At 36.4% G+C, this 23,657-nt stretch overlaps 1 protein-coding gene across 1 annotated transcript in view; it reads left to right on the forward strand.

Annotated features, from left to right (window-relative positions):
- Window positions 1-6,678: 6,678 nt before the first annotated feature.
- SLC15A5 (solute carrier family 15 member 5) overlaps window positions 6,679-23,657 on the forward strand; it is a 78,649-nt gene continuing 61,670 nt past the window's right edge. The window contains 3 exon segments of the mRNA XM_045828985.1: window positions 6,679-6,711; window positions 6,713-7,040; window positions 13,024-13,243. Of these exon segments, the coding sequence (XP_045684941.1) occupies window positions 6,679-6,711; window positions 6,713-7,040; window positions 13,024-13,243 (581 nt within the window).

Below are 23,657 nucleotides of genomic sequence, written 5' to 3' on the forward strand. Positions count from 1 at the left end.
ACAGATATTTAGATCAGCCAAAAACTTTTGTAAAGTTTCTCTCTTTAATGACTCACTAACCTGTACCTTATTTTCTATCCCCACTAAACACATGTAAATATATCTCATCACTTATCATACATATTACTTCTGTACTAGCCAATTTCTGTGGTCCCCTGTCCCTTTTTCCCATTGCTTCCAAAAAAATGTTTCTCATTGCTCTCAGAATATAGTTCTTACTCCCTCATTCACAGAGGAACACTTTGAATTACTTGCTACTGAGTTCGGAATAATATCTAAACTATTTATCATAACACAAGACTCTCCACAGTTTGATCTCATCTAACTCCTCTCTCCACTCCTCTTTACATTGTGCTCTAGTACTAACAAAATATCTGCAGTTCTCAAGCTCACCTTTGGTTTCACACATCATTGCCTGTGGCCCACTTCTCCCTCTTCCCAGAATGCACCTCCCTTCCTTCTTGACCTGGAAAACCCTTTGCTTCTCATCAAGATTTCACTGAGGCATTACCTCTTCCAGGAAGTCTTTTCTGTACAGTTTCATCACAGTGTACTTCATCTGTTATTCCATAGTGCCCTGCGTGTACTTCTATAAGAACAATTGCCACTACTTTCTAATTATATTTTTATTTTGATCTCTACTATCAGACTATGAATTCCTTCAAATTCAAATCTGTATCTTTTTCTCTGGGTCCTTCCTCCTTATTACATTTCCTAGTACACAGCAAATAAATATTTGTTGAATGAATAAAGTAATCTTATCATAGTTATATGTATATATGTATATATGGCATATCTAAAATACACAATGTACTTACTGGAGGAAATTAAAAGTTAAAGGTCAGAGCTTAGTCACCATTGAATCCCTAGCATCAGGGAGAGTGCCTGACATACAAAAGGTGCTCAATAAATGTTGCATGTTTATTGATCCTAAATGGCCTAGATTGAGCTGATCTGGTGCCTCAGCTCATTAGAAAATCATACCAGCCCTCTGTTCTCTTGTCCTATGCCAAAACTTCAAGTAAGTTAGCCTGTCATTTGAGGACTCATATTGGGCAGAGCACAATGAAAAGCCTAAAAGTTCTGGTCTTTGTCCTCTTGGAACTCTACAATCTAAATATATACATAGGTGCTTATGTGTATGTTTAATATCAGAGCCCATCATATGGATGAGACAGACAAAATCTTACTAGGTAAATAAAATAGTTTACCACTTTCTCTACCCACCATGGATTCAGAGACAATATTTACAATATTATCTGATTATGCTGTTTTACAATACAAAAACTTTTCTAAAATCTAAGTCAAGAGCTAGGAAATGAGTCAGAAAAAGACGTCTCACCCTGAGATAACTCACTCTAATTTCCTCATTAGTGAAATCGACTTCATCATAAAGAATATCTGCCAACAATCTGATATAAAAATGTACATGCATCATGAAAAATAATTGCTGTTCAATTACTACTGAATTATAAAGCCGTCGTACAGGTGCAATAATGCAAGAGCTTTAAAAGTATGAAAAACTGCTTAGCTTAGGTAATTACATGTGTTTAAATAAAGTCCCCAGAATAAAATGTGCAGAGTTTGAAGAAACAATGAAATCAGAACCAAAGTTCCATTTATAACCATATTTTTTAAATTTTTGTTTTCCCTCCTGTATAAATTTTGAAAGGCCAAAGATAAATTTTTAACTCTAGGATCCAGAGAGGGAGAATAATACATCTCCTTCTGTGCTTTCCACCTTCCCCACCTCTCATACTGGATCCGCAGGGACAGCACTACACAGGTAGAAATCGCACCATAACCATGGTAATGGAAACTTTTAAAATAGTTAAGTCTTATCCCTTCTGCATAGTTTACATATAGGAAAAGCAAAGTTTATAGGAATTCAATTCTATTAGTACTGTGAAATGAATATATTTCTTGTAAATTTTCAGGGTCTTTAGGAAGGAAAATTCAAATCAAAGAACTAGAAAGGGCCTTAAATACCATCTAGTCTAAAGTCCTTAGTCAACTGTGAAAGGAACTTGAGGCCCTAATGTATTAAGGTCATTGTAGAAATTTGTGGAGATAGTAGAAGAACTGACTCTAAAAGCATTTCCACGACAGTATGCATTTGATTCAGTTTAAGTTCTGTTGGCTCCAGTCAATTTCTAATTTTCAAACCTAAAATACTCTAGGTTTTAGATACTCAAACCTAAAAGCTCTAAGACAGGTTTTTACCCAACTACAATGTTATATAAATACAATTGGTCTGGCAGCAAAGGGGCTTAAATTTTATTGCAAGACAAGCTGTTAATTAGCTAAGTTAGCTTAGACCAGTCACCTTAACTCTCAGATCTTCAGCTGTAAAACACCATAAAACAAGGGGTTTCTCCAAAACGCCTTCTTTCAGATCTAAGATTGTGTCATTTTGAAATTAAGGAGCAGCTGGTCTAAAATTATGAATTTTTAAAATCAGGTGCCACCTTTGAATCCAGCATCTACAATCCTACCTCCCCCATGGCAAGATGCCTTCCTTAAGGAAACCACCATTCCTTTAAAACATGCCTCTAAACTGGTCTAGCCCATATTCTAAGCAAATGATTGGTTTAAAAGTGGAGGCTTCAATATTCATCAACATTTTTAAGACGAGTACTATAATGGTTAATTGTTTCCTCCTACATATCTTTCCTAAAATCACTATAGGCAAATCCAAAATCTTAAATGAATGGCAGTGAAATAATATTACCTTCACATTAATAGAGCATGATCCAAATGCTTATGTGTTTCTTTTTAAAAATATAATCTAGTGTTAAAGTCACAGCCAAATTTTTTAGTTTACTCTAAGAAATTTTTTTAATTACTCAAAGAAGTTCAAATTAAAATGGAATCAGATTAGTATTTGGTAATTCATTTCAAGACAACTAAAACATCCGTTTTCTTGTTTTAATAAAACCTAACTTTTTTCCAAAAAGTTCATTGTTGTTTTATAGTTTATGTTTGGCATTGGTTATGGTCTCCTATAGGTTTGTCTGGTTGTTTTGCATAGGATCAGTATAGTATCTTCATAAAATCTCATGAAATTCAAATGGTATTTGGGAGAGGTGATTAAATAGTAATATCCTAAGCTGCCTTTGCCTTGAAAATGTTTAATGTGTTATACAAAGAGTTTTTAGAGGTTATGCTTCACCTCTACCCAAAGCAAAAAGAAACACTTCCCACACACACACAAGAAAGGGAATTTGATTTCATCACCTACTGGATGTGCCATAGGTGTCTCAAACACAACATGTCAAATAGTAAAGTCATCTTACTTTACCCCAGATCTGTTTCTTTGTACTGAATATCATCACTGTGCACTGAGGTGTCTACACTAGAGACCTGCACGTCATCCCTGATGTCTTCCTCATGCTACATATCCAATTAGTCCTCAAAATTCTGCCTCGAATTTTCTTCCAGATTCCAGTACTTTTTTTCTCATTCACTTTTGTGTCAGCTACTACACTAGTATTCTAGGTGATGGTCTTAGCAAAATAAGTAGCTAAGGATGAGTAAGTCTTGTCAATGCCTCTTTAACTGGTACTCATACTTCTGATCTTGAATAGAAAAAAATGATTTGTTATGAAAGACTTTCATCCTTTACTCCTTGCTTTATTGTAGAAAGTCAATTTATTTGGACAGGTCCACCATATAAAAGAGGAATGACTTCAAAAACCAATCAGAATTCTGTCTTATGAAGCCATTTGTGATCTGGCTTTTTCCTTTCTCTTCAACTTCATCACTCATTTCTTCCCACATCCCTGAGGCTCTCTGGTCTTGGCCTTTGGAATGCTTCTGCCTTGAACCAGTGAAAACAACTTCTTTAGGCCCTTCAAGAAAAACTTGGTCTGTATTCTAAAGAGCATGATCTCTGTTAAGTATAGTCTCTGCATTCCAAAAACAATTTAAAAAGACTTTTCAATTAAAAAAATAAAGTCTGATGTTTGTAGTGTAATTTGACATTATGTATTAAGACACCTAAAAACTTTCCTGCACTTTAACCCAGTAAAATTGCCTCTAAAATACTATCCTAAAAATATAATATGGGCACAGGGGGAAGCTTTATGCACATATATTCATTCTAGCATTTTTAATAAAAGTGGTTTTTTCTTTTAAATGTGGGTTCATGGTCAAAAGTTAAAGAAAAACTGCTTATAATTCACCTGAGACAAAGGTTACTGAAAGTGGAGGAATAGTTAAGTAAATAATACATCTATTAATGCAACCATAAAAGTTTATATTTACAAACAGTTCATAATAGCATGTTAAAGTGCTTATAACATTACCTACAAAAGGAGTAAAAAAATGTATTATACAGTAATTGTATATAATTATATAATTTAAATATTTAAAACCTACTAATAAAAAAATAGTCATGGAGGGAAAAACATCAAAATAAATGCTCCAAAAACGTTCACTGTTTGTTTTTCTCTTTTGTATCTTTAGATAGTTTCCAAATTGTATCTATTGCTTCTATAATGGAGGAAAACTATCACTGTATTCAGAGGGGTCAGGAGAAGGACGGAGAGGGACAGAAAATAAGCCTGGGTGCGGGAAGAGTTGCATAAAACTAAAGTATGTGTTAGTCCCCACTCAAGGTTTCAAGCTTGCTGATAAAGATGGTGACATTCAATTTTCCCTGTCAAGTGTTCTCAAGCAGACTTGGTATTTGTTCTTTGAGCTCGGGCTGAGCTTGGCATTGAGAAATACTAAGAAAGCAGTGTTTTCCTTATTGCTTCAACTCTACTCAGCAAATGTTACTCTCCCTAATTCAACCACCCCAAAACCACAGGCTGCTACCACCTGTGGCCTGTTCTTAGGCAAAGATACACAGAGGAGACAAGGAGTTCAAACATAACCACCATCGGGCCCTGGGAGGGGCAGCATAATTTTGAATGTGAAATAACATTCCAGGAGCTCCTTGTCAGATGCTGGATAAACATATCAGCTTGTGGCTGCAGAAAAACTGCCCCTTGCATCTGGGGCAGACATAAAGTATCACTTGAGGTTCTTCATCAGCCACAGAAACCAAAGGTCACTAACTTGATCAAATCAAAGTTGACTAGAGATTAAGACCTTCACAGAAAGAAAAACTAATCTGCCTCCTGGAGGAAAAGAACCCAAGAGGCTGAATTCTCCACAATGACCAGTCTTGAGTCCTCTGCTCATGATTCAAATTCCTGGGGTGGGGGGGGGCGGGGGAGTGAAAGGACTGCCTTTGACCATGTGCTGATAGGTTGGCCAGAAGGAAAGAGATACCCTGATTAACTGCCCCACCAGGATCTCATGTAGTAGATGGAATTCATTCCCCGAAAGTAGGATGACCACATGTTGGGGTTTGCCCTAGACAGTCCCAATTTATAACTATTTTTCAAGAATAGCTATAAATAGAATCACTTTTACTCACAAAAGTGTCCAAGTTTGGATAATAAATTGCATTATCACTCTACACAAAGGAAAAATAGGGCATTGTTACCAAAGAGGGGGAAGTGATGCTGAGCAGATGAAAATAGCTACCATTACAATGCGACTATTAGCAGGGGTCAAAACAAAGTGTTTTGCTCCAATGGTTCAGGTCAAAAGATAAGAATCAGAGTCAAAAGCCCTTATCAGTCTTTTGCTTCTGACTCCAACATGAAAATAACATTCCTCTCCTCACTCTCTCTGTGTTGAATCATTATGACTTTGACCCAATAGTTCCATTGCCTTGTCTTTGTATGTCCTTGCAGCTAAACCCCTGAATGTTAAAATGTTCTCTTTTACTGCTGCTTTTTTAGCTTAATTGGTGCCCTCCTGCTTTCCAAAATAGAATGCTAACATCCATTCACCCAGCTGGAGGGTCAGGGTGATACCAGATCCAATATTCCCCAAAGCATGTGCTGGATGGTTGCTGTACCCCTGCTGCTGACTAGTAATGAGTCAAATAGTGCCTTTTGATTCTGATTTCCTCCGAGAGGCTGCTCCATGAGCTTGGGGTCAACTTAAAGGAAGAGGGTTTTTGTTTAATATTTTCTCCTTTCATTAGTGCACTTAAATTACTTTCTTGCAAACTCTGCTTGTTACCTAAATGTACTAGCACTTTTGTTACCTAATTAGCTTTCTTATCAGAAGTCCAACCAAAAATAACAAGAAATGTAATAATGATAAGGCATCCTGCCCCCTCAAAACAGATTTCCTTTCACACTTTATCTCTTGGCACTGTTCTGGCTTGTTTAATTAAAGTATCAGAAATTATTAGACTCAAATTATTTCTTGATCTAGTGCTCAAATTCTCCTGAAAAACTGCTTCTTCTGCCTCAGTATTTAAACCTTTATCAGTGTGTGGCAGATGAGTTTCCACATGTATGCAACCTGATTCAGATAATTCAATATAATTTTGGAGGAAGAGCCTAATTTAGTCTCTGAGTAATTAGGCAAACAAATCAGATTTGGCTACACTGGGTTACCATGAACATCTAAATACTCCTGTCTTCTTTCCTGTGCTCCTGGATCATTAAAATGAACAACATTAATGTGTGAAAAAACTTATGAAATTTTAGCATGGAATTGTGAAATTCAAAGCAAAGATCTTATTTATTTTTTCATTAGAGGGGTAGGGGTAAAAAAATATCACCAGGTTCAAACCACTGATACAAGTTGTATTCAAGGAGGGTAGTCATGTCTGTTGTAGGCTTTAAAATAACTGAGGAGAAAAATGCCCTTAAATCACAGCACTGAGAAGGAGAAAAACATAAGACATATTGGTCACTATTCTTCATTGTACTCCATGAAAAAAATTCAGGTTGGAATCCATTTGCTTCTGGTGTAGCTATGTGAGAGGTTCATTTTCTTTGAAGTCGCCTGCAATATGATCCCCTTTTGCACTGTCAAGCTTGCCTATCACAATTATCAAGCAGCCATTTTGAACTTGTGTTTTATCGGAACTTCAATAATTACCCCCGTGTTTGTGGGGTGGTTTGCTGATGTCTGTGTAGAAAGAAAAAAACTCATATATATGTGCTTACTTCTACACTTTCTGGGTAAGTGTCCTCTTTTGACTTGATTGTTTTGCACCTTAATCAAATAGATTGTTGTTAGAATTTTTTGTTTATATTATTTCTGCTTTGCTCTTATAGTAAAATGCGATCAATGAAGTAAGAATGTTGTTTCTTATTCCACCTTCTGTATTATTTGAGGGATGTTAGTGTGTATGTGTGTGTGAGTATGTGTGTGTGTGCATGTGTGTATCAAGGATGCTTTGATATTATCTGGTTGCACTGGTTGTTTTATAACAATTACCTCTTTATATTTCTGTCTTGTGTACCCCTCAGAATGCCTCCTTCCCACCCCCTTCCTACCTCAAGTCCAAATTCATGAAAAATATTATGTGAAGCATGTAGTTCATTTACTTCAAAACTAAGATTAAATGTACTTAAAGCGTTTTTGAAGGTCATGTAGAGAAAATGAGGAATGTTTTCATCAAATGGCTGTCTTTTAATTAGTCATATAGCAATTAAGATGGCATATGAAGATGTGTTTTTTATATCATGAAATATGGTTGTATGCTAAAAAATTAATGAATTCAAACACTGCATTGTGTCTCTTTCCAAAGAGAAAAATAAATATATCTAAACTTTGGGAGTAATGTGATTGCAAGAAATGTTAGGGAAATATCAAGACTGTTTGAGGTATAGAGAGCAAATTGATAAACAGCTTAGAATTACAGGCTGAAAAGTTCAAGTTGTTCTTCTAGCCAATAAGGAGTCACTGATAATATGATGAAAACATTTGGGAAATGTTTTTTTTTTCAATAAATAGTATGGGCAACCACAGTTAAATAGAGAGAGATCAGAAAAATCTCAGGATGATGATGTAGGCAATGGAGAAGTGTCAATCCAGAACAGAAGGTGGAAAAAAACCCATAAAAACTAGGCAACTAAATAGGGACATAAACATGATGAAGGAACAAAAATAAGCTCCAAGCTCCTTAGCTGAGGACCTTCGGAAGGTAGTGCATATGCTGTTCACCAGTGTGAAGAAGTACATGTTTGGGGAAATGGTGGGAGAGATGAATGAGGAAGGGATGGGTAGCAGACATACAACATATCACACAGTTTCCAGCAGGTGGTAAATTAATGCTCACTGAATCGATTAGAGTGTGATACAAACTTGTAAGCTCCTTTACTGCTTCAGTTCTGGGAAATAAAAACTAAATCACTGAATAGCAAATATTCATTCAACATATATTTCTCATTGATACTCTGTCCCAGGCATTGTTCTAGAATCTGGAAATGTAACAGAGAAGAAAACATTCTCTTCTCTCCCCAAGTTGACTTTCTGGTACAAGGAGAGATGAAATAAATGAATACATACTATGTCAGGTATCAATGAGTGTCATGATGACAAAATATGCTAGGTAAGGGGACAGGGTGGACTAGACAGTGACAAGGTTGCTAATCTGTATCAGGGAATGTTTTCTGATAAGGAGACATTTAAGCAAGAACCTGGATGGTTTACTTTTAACTTGGTAACAGTTAACATGGTAAATTCTTTTAGTCTAAATTCCTGTATAAATCATCAGACTAGGACTGAACTTCAAACTTTGTAATTTGGTAGACAAAACACCTAAGTTAAATTCAATGTCCATTCTTTTTTTTAACTAAAAATTATTTCCTTGTGTCCCGCACTCATGCCCGCCATCAATTTTCCAATCACTTACTAAGTATCACAGGTTCTATCAAAAATGTGTCTTCTGCTTGAATTGCTCAGAAGTGCAGCTTTTTACTTGACCACACGATCGCCCATTTACTGGGCTTGGCTGTCAGTGTGACTCTAGTCCATACATCTTTTCATCAACAACACTGACTTCCTGAAAGAATAAGTCTATATATTGGCTCTATTATCTAAAAAATAAAATCTGACATTATATATAACCTCTATAATCTGTCCTGAATTTACCTGTCCAGACTTCTGTCTTTTTAAAGTATATTTTATTAATTATGTTATTATAGTTATCCCAATTTCCCCCCTTTGCCCTCCCTCTGCCCAGTACCCCCCTTCCCTCCAGCATTCCTCCCCCCTGCTTAGTTCATGTCAATGGGTCATACATGTAAGTTCTCTGGCTTTTCCATTTCCTATACTATTCTTAACATCACCCTGTCTATTTTGTACCTAATAATCATGCTTTTCAATCCCTGCACCATTTCCCCTATTCGGCTCCTTCCCATCCAGCTGATAGCCCTCTCAGCTGATAACCCTCCAAATAATCTCAATGCCTGTGATTCTGTTCCTGTTTTGACTGTTTGCTTAGTTTTTATTTTTTTTTTCCCTTTTTAGATTCAGTTGTTGATAGTTGGGAATTTGTTGTCATTTTAATGTTCACAGCTTTGATCTTCCTCTTTTTGTTAAATCAATCCTTTCAACATTTCATATAATAATGGTTTGGTGATGATGAACTCCTTTAGCTTTACCTTGTCTGGGAAGCACATTCTCTATCCTTCTCTATTCATTCCAAATGATCGCTTTGCTTGACAGAGTTATCTAAGTTGAGGCCCATGCTTTTGATGACTTTGAATACTTCTTTCCAGCCCCTTCTTGCCTGTAAGATTTCTTTTGAGAAATCAGCTGATAGCCTTATGAGTACTCATTTATAGGTAACTCTCTGCTTTTCTCTTGCTGCTTTTAAGATTCTCTCATTATATTTAACCTTTGGCATTTTAATTATGATGGGTTTTAATGTGGTCCTCTTTGAGTCCAACTTGTTTGGGACTCTCTGTGCTTCCTGGACTTATATGTTTACTTCCTTCACAAAATTAGGGGAGTTTTCTTTCATTATTTTTCAAATGTTTTTGTCTTGTTCTTCCTTTTTTCCTTCTGGCATCCCTATGATTTGGATGTTGGCAAATTTGGAGATGTCCCAGAGTCTTCTTAAACTCTCCTCATTGTTTTGAATTCTTTTTTCATTCTGTTCTGGTTGATTGTTTATTTCTTCCTTATGTTTCAAATCTTTGATTTGAACTCCAGCTTCCTTCCCTTCACTGTTAATTCCCTATAAATTCTTCTTTATTTTACTTAGTGTAACCTTCATTTCTTCCTTTATATTGTTGCCCTACTCAGTGGGTTCTTTGAGCATCTTGATCACCAGTGTTTTGAACTCTGCATTGGATAGATTGGCTATCTCCATTTCTTTCCATTCTTTTTCTGGTGTTTTGTTCTGTTCTTTGGGCCATATTTCTTTGTCTCCTCAATTTGGCAGCCTCCCTGTGTTTGTTTCTGTGTATTAGGAATAGCTGCTCTGAGTCTCTATAAAAGGCACCTGTAAATTGTGTGGGACAGAGCCTTAGGTAATCACCAGGCTGAGACAACCTCTTATACTGTTTTGTGGTCTGTGTGTGGGGAGTGTTCAGGGAGGGGACTGTGCCACTGCTTGTCTTCTGGAAATTTGCCTTGCATTCACCCCTTTTCCAGTCACTTCACCCATTCCCTATATGCAACTGGCACCATCCCAGCTGTGGCCCTGGTGTTGAATCCCAGAGTGGGTGGGTTTGCATACATTTTAAGACTATGTGGGCCCTTTAAGAGAAGTTTCCTAAAAATCCGGCAGTTTCTTCCACTGCCCCAACTCCCACTGGTTTTTACAGCCAAAAGTTATGAGGATTTGTCTCCCCAACACTGAAACCCTGGGCTGTGTGGTCTGGCCTGGGGCTGGGATTATTTGCTTCCAGGGTATCCCTCCTGACATGTGAATGTGGGACAGCCTGTGCCAATTCCACCACTGCCACTATCTCTTTGCACCATGCCATATCTCCTCACCTCTCCACCCTATCTCCACATCATGACCCTCCCCCCCACCAGTCTGGATTAATGTGGCTTCTTTAAATCCTTGGTTGTCAGACTTCCATGCAGCTCGATTTTCTGACAGCTCTGGGTGTTATTTGTTTTGAGATTTAGTTGTAATTCATTTTGTGGTTATGCAAGTAGGTAAAGTATGTTTACCTATGCCTCCATCTTGACTGGAAGTCCAGACTTCTGTCTTTATATACAACCACAACCATGCTAAACATCTTCTTGCCTAGTTCCCTAATTTTCCTAATCTGAAACATGCTCTTTCCCATGACCAAAATGGTCAACCTTCCTTTACCTTTTCACCCCATATGCAATGTTTGAATACTCCTGCTCTTACTTCAAGTCCTATGTAATGTTTATTGCTCATTTCTTTGTGCTCTACCACACTCTGATTGTACCTATATGAGTGCATTTACCACATCACAATATAATGCTCCACCTGCACGTCTGCTTTGTCTTGGATTTGCTCTTCAAGAAAAGAGCCAGTGCCCCCTCAATCCTGCCTGCTATCAGGGAATATGACACATCCTGGGGCTTTATGCAAAGCTATCAAGTTCAAGTGTGTTGATTATGCAGTGCACAATAGCACACATCATAGATGTCATAGATTTATAGTTTCATTACATCAATTTGTAGCAAATAGAAATAAAGTTTTGAGCTAATGAAATCAGTATATTATGACATGCTATCAAAAGATGGAAGTAAAGTGCCTTTCTCACACAATGATAAAACTAAAAGTGCTTTGTCTTTAAATTAATGGTTGCTGCAAGAAGTAATTCCTCTGTCCATCCTCTATGGATAACCTTAAACTAGCCAGGCTTCATTGCACCCTTCCAGAGATGAGCATTGAGTGGCAGAGAGAAAGCAGTTGGTTTCATGTCTATCTGGCTAGCCATGATAGGAAATATTTTAAAGTCAATTGTTTGAAGGGCCTATCCTCACGATAAATCAGTCTGTTACCAAATAACTGTTCCTCACATTGTGAAAGGCACAGAATTGTTAGAACCATTTTGTGTCTTGAAGAAGCTTATAGTCTAATTGAGAAAATTAACCATGTAAAATTTATACCAAAAAATATGAATGGTAAATTAATAAAATGGAGGACAAAAAGTAACATGAAGAAACGACTTTTCACTAATCGAATTCATTTAAAAATTGATAGTTCATTTAAAAATTTGACCTCTTGACAACAGGAATTCCAAGAAAAGGAAGACTACATCTGAATAACTTGGTAGCACTGAGAAAGTCATTTAACCTCACTACAACTTTCTCTTTTTTTGCTTTCTTTCTCCCTTCATTCCTTTATTTCTTCTTCTTCTTTTTTTTTTTTTTTTTTGCAAAATTGAAATTAGAAAATCTATTCTCTGACATCACAAAGTTTTTCCAAGAGGGAATAATATAGTAAATAAAAATTTTTTCTCAGGCTATAAAGAGGTTATTAAAAGTATAGAAGTGAATTGTAATTTCTTCTAGATGAGGAAAGTCTTCAAGTGTGGCCACTGTGAGGAGTGCTCAACCCTCCTTTGTCACTATCTGTCCTCCCCTCCTCCCAGCTTGAACTGCATCACCCACCTCACACCCCTCTCTCCAGGCTGCTTGCTTCTGTGTACTACAAAGAAGATACCACCCACTGTGTGAGCAATGAGAGAAAGAAGGGCATTCAAAGGAGAAAGAGAAGTATAAGAGGAAAAGAGAGGCTATGTTCTCCTCTAACTACAATGATGTTATTCTTAAAGCATTTTACTTAATAGGCTTCTGAGATGTCTGAGATCATGACAATTTTTATCACTCTATTGATTAAGAACAAATAACCCTTGTTAACTGTGGTTTTTCTGAGAGTGAGATTACAGGCACCTTCAGTTTCTTTCATAATATATTTCTGAATTATTTTAATTTTATTAAAATGGGCAGGATTTGTATATACGTTCTGAGAAAAAAAAGATAGTTTAAACTTAATGGGAGGCAGAATGAGGACTCTGGGTCAGATAAAATATATATTGAAGGAAATCTCCACATTTAAAAAAATCACGCTATCTCCAGGATGGCAATGGTCAGCATATTTTAATAAGACAATCACATAATCATGCTACTTTCAGAGATAAAACCTTATTTATGATGTGGCTTGGTGATTTTATTAGTTTATGCCATATTTATCTCCTTTTTTTCCTCTGTTTACAGGCACTGCTTTGTTACCTGTGGTTGCTTCCCCCTTGGGAAATTTCTATATAGGGAGTCACCGTATGATTAACAACATACCAGAAAAGAAGACCAGATTGTTTTATGTAGCCCTGTTGACCATCTGCCTCGGCACAGGGGGAATAAGAGCCATTGTTTGCCCACTGGGTGCTTACAGCCTTCAGGAGCATGCATCACAGAAATAAATGTCCTTTTTTAACTGGTAGGTTGCACTAGTTGGGAGAAAACCAAGGTTTCCGACATTCCTCTCCGTTTATGATTTCTCCTTGTTTGTTCTCTGATGCTATTCTGAAGGTAGTAGTTCAGTCTTCATCGTTGATTGGGCTAGGTAATTCACAGTGTGACCATACCTGTGGCAATGATTCAGTCACTAACCGTAAGGAAAAATGAGTAAGATATATATTGAGTATATTGATATATTGATATATATATATATATGAGTAAGATATATATATATATATATATATATAGCAACATGCTAGCACCTTCTGGAAACACATTGATACCTTTGTCCTCCAAATAAACAGATGTGAAATGGCTTCACATAGGGAACAGAATGTGGCTTTGGAGCCAAGCAGGCCTAGGTGGAAGTCTCAACTCTATTTAACACAAACCACTTGACCTTGGTCATTTATTCTTTATAAGCTTCAGTGTAATCATTTCTAAAGGGTTATAATAATACTTCTTGGCTTTTCTTAGAAGTAATAATGTGTATATTGACAGCAGAGAACCTTGTACATAGTAGGTGATCAATAAATGATAATTATTATTATTAGTTATTAAATAGGATTACAGTATTTTGGCAGAAATTATACATTCAGAGGGCAATACAGAGAGAAGATGTCAAGGACAGAAATATTGTACAATTTTTAAAAACATCAGCCGGTACCTCTGTTTTGCATCCACTTTGCCCCATCTTCTAAAAATTTGTATTCCCTGAAAACCAAACCACCTTTCTGTGGATCTTTTCCTTTTCCAATGAGTTTTTATTCAATCTTATGTGGTTTTAAGGAATCACTTTTTATTATCAAATACAAATTTTCAAAAAATGAAATTTTTATTTTTAAGGCAGAGCATTTCAATTCAATAGAGAATTTTGTTGTTTTTATTGTTATTCATCAGTGGATGTCATACAGATGTGAGATATGTTGCTTCTTCTTAATTGATTTTCAATAAAGAGAGAAGAAGGAAGAAAGAAAACATCAGTTTTGTTGTTTTACTTATTCAAGCATTCGTTGGTTGATTCTTGTATGTGCCCTGACCAGGGATTGAACCTACAACCTCAGTGTTATCAGAATAACACTCTAAACAACTGAGCTACCTGGCCAGGGCCATTAAGTTATTTATTCACTCTTCTCTGTGAAATGGGTTGCCAACATTTTTCTAAAATAGTCTGTCTTTCCAATGTTAACAAGGGTAATGTTAGCAAAAGATAAAGCAATGCACAGAGAATATCAGACAAAATGTTTTAAGAAAATTTATATTAAAATCATTAAATGAAAAAATGTTAGTTAAGTACATGTAGCTATCCAAGGCAGTTTCTCTGTCTCTCTCCCCCTCTCTCTCTCTCCAATTATATTAATATTACAAAGCACTCAGGCCTATTTTGGATTAAGTCCAAATGTCAGAGAATAATGCAGTTTCACCAAAGGTGGAAGGGACCCTTCACTTCTTTATAGCAAATTCTGCCTCCTTGACCTGCCCAAAGGAGAAAGAAAAATCCTTCTTTTTTATTCTATTCGGAAGTTTTAATCCTTAATTAGCAACATCATTTTGATTAAATAAGACTCTGGAGGATTAAGACTGGAGAGCAATCAGTTGTTCTGAAAGATAGCTCTGGAGAATTTATTGTACTGTGGTCTTAGTCATTGAGTTGTGTTTAATCAAAGTGACACTTCTCAGTGTTGATTACAAAGGAGACATTATATGAATGAAATATTTCCTTTGGGAAATGGAGGGGACTCTCAATGGTTTTGTGCTTTAGGACTTTGTAAAGGTGGGTGGGGAATGGGGTGAAAATGAGTTTCTGCAGCTGTGAGGAGCCAGACCAAATTTAGAATGAACACACTTCAATTTGGTTGCCTATTCTTTTCTAATTTCATTAAAATCTCTAACAAGAAGACCTATGCAGTATTTTTAAAACCTAAAGTTAAAGCACCTAGAAATGTGTATAAAGAATGGGGGTGTTGTTTATTATTGTTGAAAAAGATTATTGGAATAATAAGCTCTTTAAAGGCTGAATCTGGTTGTTTCCATTTTAAAGAATATTTTTTTCAGTCTAAACACTAAACTGCAGGGTAACTTTTATGAACAGCTGCTTGTTGCAGTTTATAGAAATGAATGTTAATTATTCCTGTACATGCTGCAGGAGTTGGTAGCAAGACTGACAGAGACCCACTGGGCAGCCAGACAGCTGGCAGCATCCTGGCTCTGTCGCTTAGGAGTTTCATGGTCTTCAGCAAGTTCTGTAACCTCTCAAAGACCTAGGTCTCATCCACAAAATGGGAACAGCTTAGAAGGCTGTTGTACAGCTTATATATAAACTATCCTAGCACATTATGAGTATTCAAAGCAGGATAGCTATTACTATCATTATTAAATGACAAATAAGTCATCAGCTAAAATCATTGTCTAAATTCTGAAAGAGAAGGAACTCATTTAAGAGGAGGCTATCCTTCAAATAGGCAGCCCATTCACTCATAATCTATTTCTCTGAGTGAAAAATGCCGCTGGAAATTACAAGCCTTGCTAATATAATGAATTTCAGTAGTCTTTAAAAAACAACATACCACTTGAATTTATAACTACTCGAAGGCTGCATCCAGTTCTGTTTTCAGCACAGATGTCAGATGTTCATAGTTACAAGATCTTTAGTGGGATATGTCATTGTATCTGTACCACCTAAAGGTTCCTAATGACCATGTTAAATGACATAGATTGGAAGTTCAGGCATTGAATGAACCATTTCTGAGTAGAGCTGCCAAATATAGGTGAGTAAAACCACTCCCAGCCAACATCACCATCTGGTACTGGATCTTCCTCAGCTATGTATCTCATAGAAAGAATGAAGCTAACCTCCATAAAATCAAGAGGCATAATAATCTGCCAACATCCTTGCACCATTATCCAGATCAGAACCTGGCTCTTTCAGCATTTCCAAAATCTAAGGTGTACAATTAAGAGTTACCATACTGCAGATGATCTAGGTAAATATTGTACACCTGTGCAGAATCTTTTTTAATTGAGTTTATTGGGGTAACATTGGTTAAAAATTGTATAGGTTTCAGGAGTAGAATTCTATACTACAAGGTCTGTCTAGAAGATATCCAACCATATAATATGAAAAGTAGAGGCATTTACTGAAGAAAATACAAGGTACAAGAAACATTGTACGTAGAACAATGACATCTCAGTCGCCTTCAAAGTCGCCACCTTGGGACCTCACACAGTTCTCCCAATTGCCATCAGTTGCCCTGTCATAGTTTCCTGAATCTCATCGATGGTCTGAAATCTCTTCCCTTTCAAAAGTGATTTTAGTTTTGGTAAAAGCCAGAAGTCATAAGGTGCCAAATCTGGACTGTTGAGGGCTGAGTCTCCCAGGTGATTTGATATTTCATCAAAAAACTCTGCATGAGACATGATGCATGAGTAGGTGCTTTGTTGGGATGAAGCTGCTAATCACCAGTTGCCCATAGCTGTGGCCTTCTGAATCATTCAAATAGTTTCTACAGAGGAATGTTCAAGCTTAATGCAATATTTGATAGAGATTTGTTGCTGTAACTCACTCAGTCATTTTGAATGTGACAGCCACACAGTACCCATGCTCACTCAACTGCATCTACCAGCCCCACTGACTAATGCAGTGAAGTTGTCATTGTTCACACACATGCACTCCAGTCCACTCTCCTCAACTGCCAGGTTACATCGATGTCAGGCAAACCATTCTCATTATATTAACAATGGCTGGACTTTGTCCACACAGATGTTGTGCATCATCTGTATTGTGTGTTTACCACCTCAAGCCAAATCTCCTTCCATCACCATTTATCCCACCCCCCGCCACCGCTTAACTCTCTCGTCTTCCCCAGCCCCCTTTCGCTGTGGTAATTGCCATACTGCAATTTTTATTTTATTTTATTTTTGCTTAATCTCTTCACTTTTATCACCCATTCTTCCTATCCCCTCCCATCTGACAGCTGCCAGTCTGTTCTCTGTATTTATGAGTCTGTTTCTATTTTATTTGGCAAAATCTTTTCTGAAAACAAAAAGAAGGTGGATAACTAAGTCTGTTCATGACCATCATATTAAATTCTACCACAATTAATCTCAAACCTTGCTTCCACATTTCTTACTTACTTCACCTGTTAATTTACATCACATCTGCATATCATAGTCTGTTACTAAGTAGTTATCAGAGTTAATTGCACATAATTTAAAGGGCCAAATAGAATAAAGATCTTGAAAAAGTATAGAGACTTAATTCCAGAAATTTTGAATGTCTAAGTACTGAAATTAACCCTATATGATATCTGTCTCATATTAAAATGTTCTGATTTTAATACTATTTACTCAAACATAATGTCTTTTATCAGAGAGAGACACTAGAGGCAAAATTTATTATCCCACAACATTTTTCCAAAAGCTGTTTTAATATTAATTTGAGTTTTATTTGAGATCCTCACTCCCACCCTTCTACATCAGAATTTTCTGGAAGCATTCCTAAAAAATGTACATTTTTAGCCAGTGCTTCAGGATTTTGAAAATATCATGAGACATAAGGAATGGGGATTCCAAATGTAGTCTAGAGATATTTTTGGGAAAAAAAGGCACTAAACACACTAAATACACCTAATGTGTGCCAGATAACTTTGGAACTTTGCTAATTCATAGCAATATTCACATTCTGAAATCGACCTCATTGAGAAATTCGACATAATCCTTGAGAAAAAAAATGAAATATGAATCTGCATACATTCTGCAGTATTGAAGTCATAATTGATAAGGTACACTTTGGCCAACAAAATCAAAGTAATTCGTGGAATAATCTTATTATACTCATTAATAGTCAAAATATCCTCTGAGCTGCATAATGAGGAATAGTCTATAAATAGCTTTAAAAAATCAGTAGGCCTTCCAAAATTCTATTTGCATGGGCTCTAGCCAAGTTTAACAAATGCTCACTCACCCTAATAACAAAAGACAACTCCTTCTTTATTTCTGCCAAAATTATAAGCTCTCAGGAAATACACTCAGAATTTTTCTCCAACATATGACTCCAGAAACCAAAGAATATGGAGGTGGGGAAAAAGACTAATTCCTTATATTTTTTGTTGCTCCCGATGCCTCCTGCTTTTCCTTAAGCTCTACTTGGTAGCTTTAAGTTTGGTAGGTGTGTGAGTAGGGATTTATGTTCATCAGAAAACATGAGGTGGTTTAAAAATCTTAAACTCAGAAAATGAGAAAATGAGACACATAAACAACTGTTAAGATTGGTATATTGGCAAACACTATTTGAAAGACTATATACACTGCTATGTTCATTGCAGTGTTATTTATAATAACCAAGATCTGTGCCCATCAGTAGATGAGTGGATATGTAGAGAGACAATAGCATGATGTTACCCAGAAGGAAAGGTTGGGGGGTAGGCGGAGGTGGGCGAAGGGGGAAGATACTTTGCATGGGGCAAGGAGCACCCAGTGCAGTGTGCAGATGATGGTTTGTTGAGTTGTACATTTAAAATCTGCATGGTTTTGTGAACCTTGTTACCCCCAGTAAATTCAATTTAAAAAAGGAAATAATACAATGACATAAGAATAAAAAAGATGAAGGAAGGAAGAAGGAAGAAAAGGGACACAAAGAGAGAAGGAGAATGAGTGGTCAAAGGAGTAAGAGAGGCAGTGAGAGCGAGGGGAAGAGTAATGCATGCCCCCACATTTTCTGACAAAAACACACCTTTTCCTTTAATCTTGCTGTCTATTCTCCAAAATTAATGATCTTTATTAAACTGCTGTTTCTTTAACAGCACTCTTGAAAAAATTATAGATAAAAAGTAAAAACCGTAAAATTTCCATTTGCTCTTTCTTTCTCCAAATTCATGGTGGCCCCAGTATTCTCTGAAGCATCTCAATGGGCCCACAGTTATGCTGAAAGGAGCAAGGACTGACAACAGCTATTCACCACGAAATCAGTACCCAGTGTTTCACTGAGTCTTCTACACAGCTCAGTTTAATCCCATTGAAGAGCTTTAAATTCCCTGATAAATTATCTAAATATTGTTCAATGCAGAATAAAATATTAACTTTGAAATGTTTAAATTGTCTGCTAATGCTATAAAGACCTGAAAGTTTGTTACTTCTCAGGTTAGGAAAGACTATTTTAAACCATTTCTCTTAAAATCAATGAAAATCAATCTAGCATGTCAAAATTGTTTAGTCTAAGAAATGGCAAAATATTTCAATAAGCTTTAACATCATTGCTAAATAAATTAAGGTAAATATTTAAAATAAATAATATAAAAATATTGCTGACTTTTGCAGCAACAAGAATTTTTTACTTATTTATATTCAACACCATAAAATCATGAAGACAAGAAATAATTACCTCTTATATATACTCCGGTTATTTGCAGTTCCAAGTCTGTACTTGAAAGTACACTAAAGAAACATATTTTTACTGCTGCTTTCAATTTTCCTTAATCACTGGTATTTGTTTTGCTTTAGTGCTTTGCTCTCTGACTTTCTGTGTGAAAGGTGCTTTATATATTCAATTTGCTAGTGAGCTATGAGATGAAAGGAGTCTTAATGGTAAGTTTGAAGACTGTGGATTTTTATTTCTCTTAATTTTTTTTACAATTGATATATATACAATTTCACCCTTAATTATCTATAGCTTGTCCTGTTCATGGATCAACAAAGACACACATAAAACATGTCTGTACTAGGTAATTCTTCCAGAAAATTACACAATTAAATAGGCTGGGTGGCATTTGTTCAAATACATTTAGTACTTTATGTGAAATCTCTTTCTATGCATAGATATTCAGCCTATAATTCTTTGGTTTCTAACTACCTTTCACAAAATTTAAGTCTCAGAATGTTTGTCATTCTCCTTGACCCTCTTTAGAGAATTCAATTTGCATCACCATATGGTATACTGAACAGTCACACAGTGTCCTCTTGGATTTTCTCAGAAATACTTAACATAAAAATATAATTTCTAAAAATTGAAAGAAATATAGCATTGCTTTCAGCTTCAGCTTCTCTCAGTTGCCACAGCCACAACTCAAATATGCAGCTTGCAACCGCATGAAAGGATGACCCGAGGCTGAGCCTAGGGACTCTGTCCAGTTGTCTTAGAAAAGGCTCACTTTGTACCTCACCTATATTTTGTTAAGATTCTATTAGTGGATTACACTAAGGCAGTTTCCTCAGCATGGCTGTTTTTGATGCGTGATTACTTTCCTAGGTCAATTATTAAAAATTTGGATTGTTAATGTTGTTGTTTGATTGGCTGTTTGAATTTCTGGAAGAGATGTCATGTTACTAACCACTTAGTTATTTATTGCCCATTTATTATGGAGCTAGAACTTTGCTAGGTCCCATGGAGATGTGGATATAAAGTATAGGATGTTGCTGTCAGAGATCTTGATGATCTATAAATAAGAAGACAAAGCTGAGAAAGTGAAAACTGGACAGTGAATATTTGCGTTAGAAATTCAGAGAAAAGAACAAGTGAAATATTCAAGAGAAAAAATGAATGAAGAAAAAGACATTTGATATGGGACTTTGAAAGTGAGACAGGGCAAGCCAAAGAAAATGAAAAGTCACAGGGGTGAAAATGAGCAGGCATGTTTACAGGACAGGGAAGAGGGTGGTATACCTGGACACATCTTTCCAAATCGATGCCACACATCTATCCACTTCTCTCTCTTTCCTTTGCTACCACTCTGGTCCAGTTCACACTTAGTTCTCATCCAGACTATTACAGTATCTCCTTGATTGGTCTCCTTACCAAACCCAATCTGCAATTTGCAGAGCTGACAGAATAACCTGGGTTCTTTAATTCCCATTTAAAACCATATCATTTTAGTCCTCTGCTTAATTCCTTTCAAATGCCTCCCCAGTGCAATAGAAATAAAATCCAAACTCATTACCTTGAACTTCAAGGACCTAAAAGATCTAGACTACAGTTAACTGCTTCACCTCTTCCCCTAACATTATGTTCTTTTCTCACTATGCTCTAGCTGCACTGCTCTTTTTGTTCCTGAAATCAAGATTGGAAAATAATGAACAGCAACTATATGTGTTCTTCATTCAATCTTTACAAAAATTCTGTGCAAAGGGTATGATCCTTATTTTAAAGATCCAGAATGCCAGAAAGCCTAACATCATAGATCATCTGATTACCAGAGTTGTAATTCAAACTCAAGTCTTCTGCCAACCATTCCAAAGAGAAAGGACAATATTTATAATTAATGGTATATAAAACATGTTAAGAGGCATGAGTGAAAGGCAATTAATGAGGAAATGGCAGTGTCATGAAATCTGTAACTGGAAACACCTGGAAGGAAGTACAGAAAAGACATCTCACCTAGGCAGCCTCTTTTTGAGGCCGCACCAGAATGGGTGTCTTCTGCTAGTGAGTCTGCAACAATACAGCTCTGAGGTTTTGGGTAAATCAGTTTCTAATTCTCATGTTTTTTTTTCTCAGAAGAAGGAAAAGAAAATATTTATGACCTTGAGATGAGCAGAGATTTCCTAGATACGGCACTAAAATTATGATCCATGACAGAAAAAATATGATCACCGGATTTCATTAAAACTAAGAATTTGTCCTTTTCAAAGATAGTATTAAAAGAACAAAAAGACAAAATACAAGCTGAAAAAATCTAAATCACATATTTGATAAAGCACATATCCAGGATATATAAAGAACTCTTAAAACTAAATAATAGGAAAATAACCTATTTTTTAAAATGGACAAAAGATTTGAATAGAAACTTTATCAAAAAAGACCTGGCTGGCGTAGCTCAGTGGATTGAGCGCGGGCTGGGAACCAAAGTGTCCCAGGTTCGATTCCCAGCCAGGGTACATTCCTGGGTTGCAGGCCATAACCCCCAGCAACCGCACATTGATGTTTCTCTCTCTCTCTCTCTCTCTCTCTCCCCCCCCCTTCCCTCTCTAAAATAAATAAATAAAATCTTTAAAAAAAAAAATAAAAAAAGATATACAGATGGCCAAAAGCACATGAAAAGATGTTCAGTATCACTGGCCATTAGGGGAGTGTAAAACTAAACAGCACATCTTTTAAAATGGCTAAAATTAAAGACTGACGATACCAAGTATTGCCCAAAATACAGAGGTATTAGAACTCTGATATATAGGATGTAGTGACATATAGATGTTGCAATTACTTAAAAACCATTTGGAAAAATTTTTTAATGTTAAATATACCTCTAACAAAGCACCCTGCTATTCCACTCCTATGTTTTTACCCAAGAGAAATGAAAATCTATGCCTGTGCAGAGACTTGCGTATGAGTGTACAAAACAGCATTATTTGTAATTAGCCACAAGCTGGGGAAAATGTCCAACAGATAAGTGGATAAATAAAATGTGGTACACTTATATAAAGGAACACTCCTTGGGAACAAAAAAGAATCAACTACTAATAAAGACAACAACATAAAAGAATCTGAAAATAATTATGCTAAGTGAAAGAAGCCAGATAAAGACTATATATTTGATAATTCCACTTACAAAAAAAATCTTTCCATTGAAAACTAATATGTAGTAACAGAAAAAAGATCAGTAGTTCCTGGAGAAAGGGATGGGTGGCAGCAGGGAGGGATGACCAAGGAGCATAAGGGAACTTCGGGGAGTGACGGACCTGTTCATTGCCTGGAATGTGGTGATCATGTCATGGGCACATGCATTTTCAAAACTTATCAAATTGTGCCTTTTAAACACATGCAGTTTACTGTATGTCATTTATATCAGTAAAGCTGTTTCTTTAAAAAGACATAAGAAGAAAACAATGGTAATAATAACAATATGATATTGGCATAAGGATAGATTGGTGGAACAGAACTAAAAAGAATGGAAAAGAATAACATTTATATGGTCAATTGATTTTCAACAATGGTGCTGAAAAAATGCAATGGGAAAAGATTATCTTTTAAATAAATTGTGCTGCAATAACTATATCATATAGAAAAAATTACTCATCATACCCTACAGTAATTCAAAGTAGATCATTGTCCTAACATAAGAGCTCAGACCATAAAATTACTAAATAAATAAAGAAAATCTTGTTGATACTTCCTGCCCTACTTCAGCTGAGTACTACAGAAAAATTGCCACCCCACCCCCCTCTCCTCCAGCCCCATAGTTGCAGCAGAAAACAGTAATCTAACATTTTCAACACACTTGAGCAGAAGCAGGCAGGGGCACTGATTCCCCAGTCTGGGCGGTGTTAGTGGGGCCCACAGAGGAGCTGGTCTTCTGTCCCCTGCCCAGCAGAAACAGGCAGGGCTCCAATTCACCCTGCTGGGTGGCACCAGCTGGGCACAGCAGGTAGCCGAGCCTCCATCCTCAGCCAACCAATGGAATGAGGTA

The sequence above is a fragment of the Phyllostomus hastatus genome, unplaced genomic scaffold (assembly GCF_019186645.2).
Source record: "Phyllostomus hastatus isolate PE091 unplaced genomic scaffold, TTU_PhHast_1.1 phas_scaffold_93, whole genome shotgun sequence".
In the NCBI taxonomy this organism is placed as follows: domain Eukaryota; kingdom Metazoa; phylum Chordata; class Mammalia; order Chiroptera; family Phyllostomidae; genus Phyllostomus; species Phyllostomus hastatus.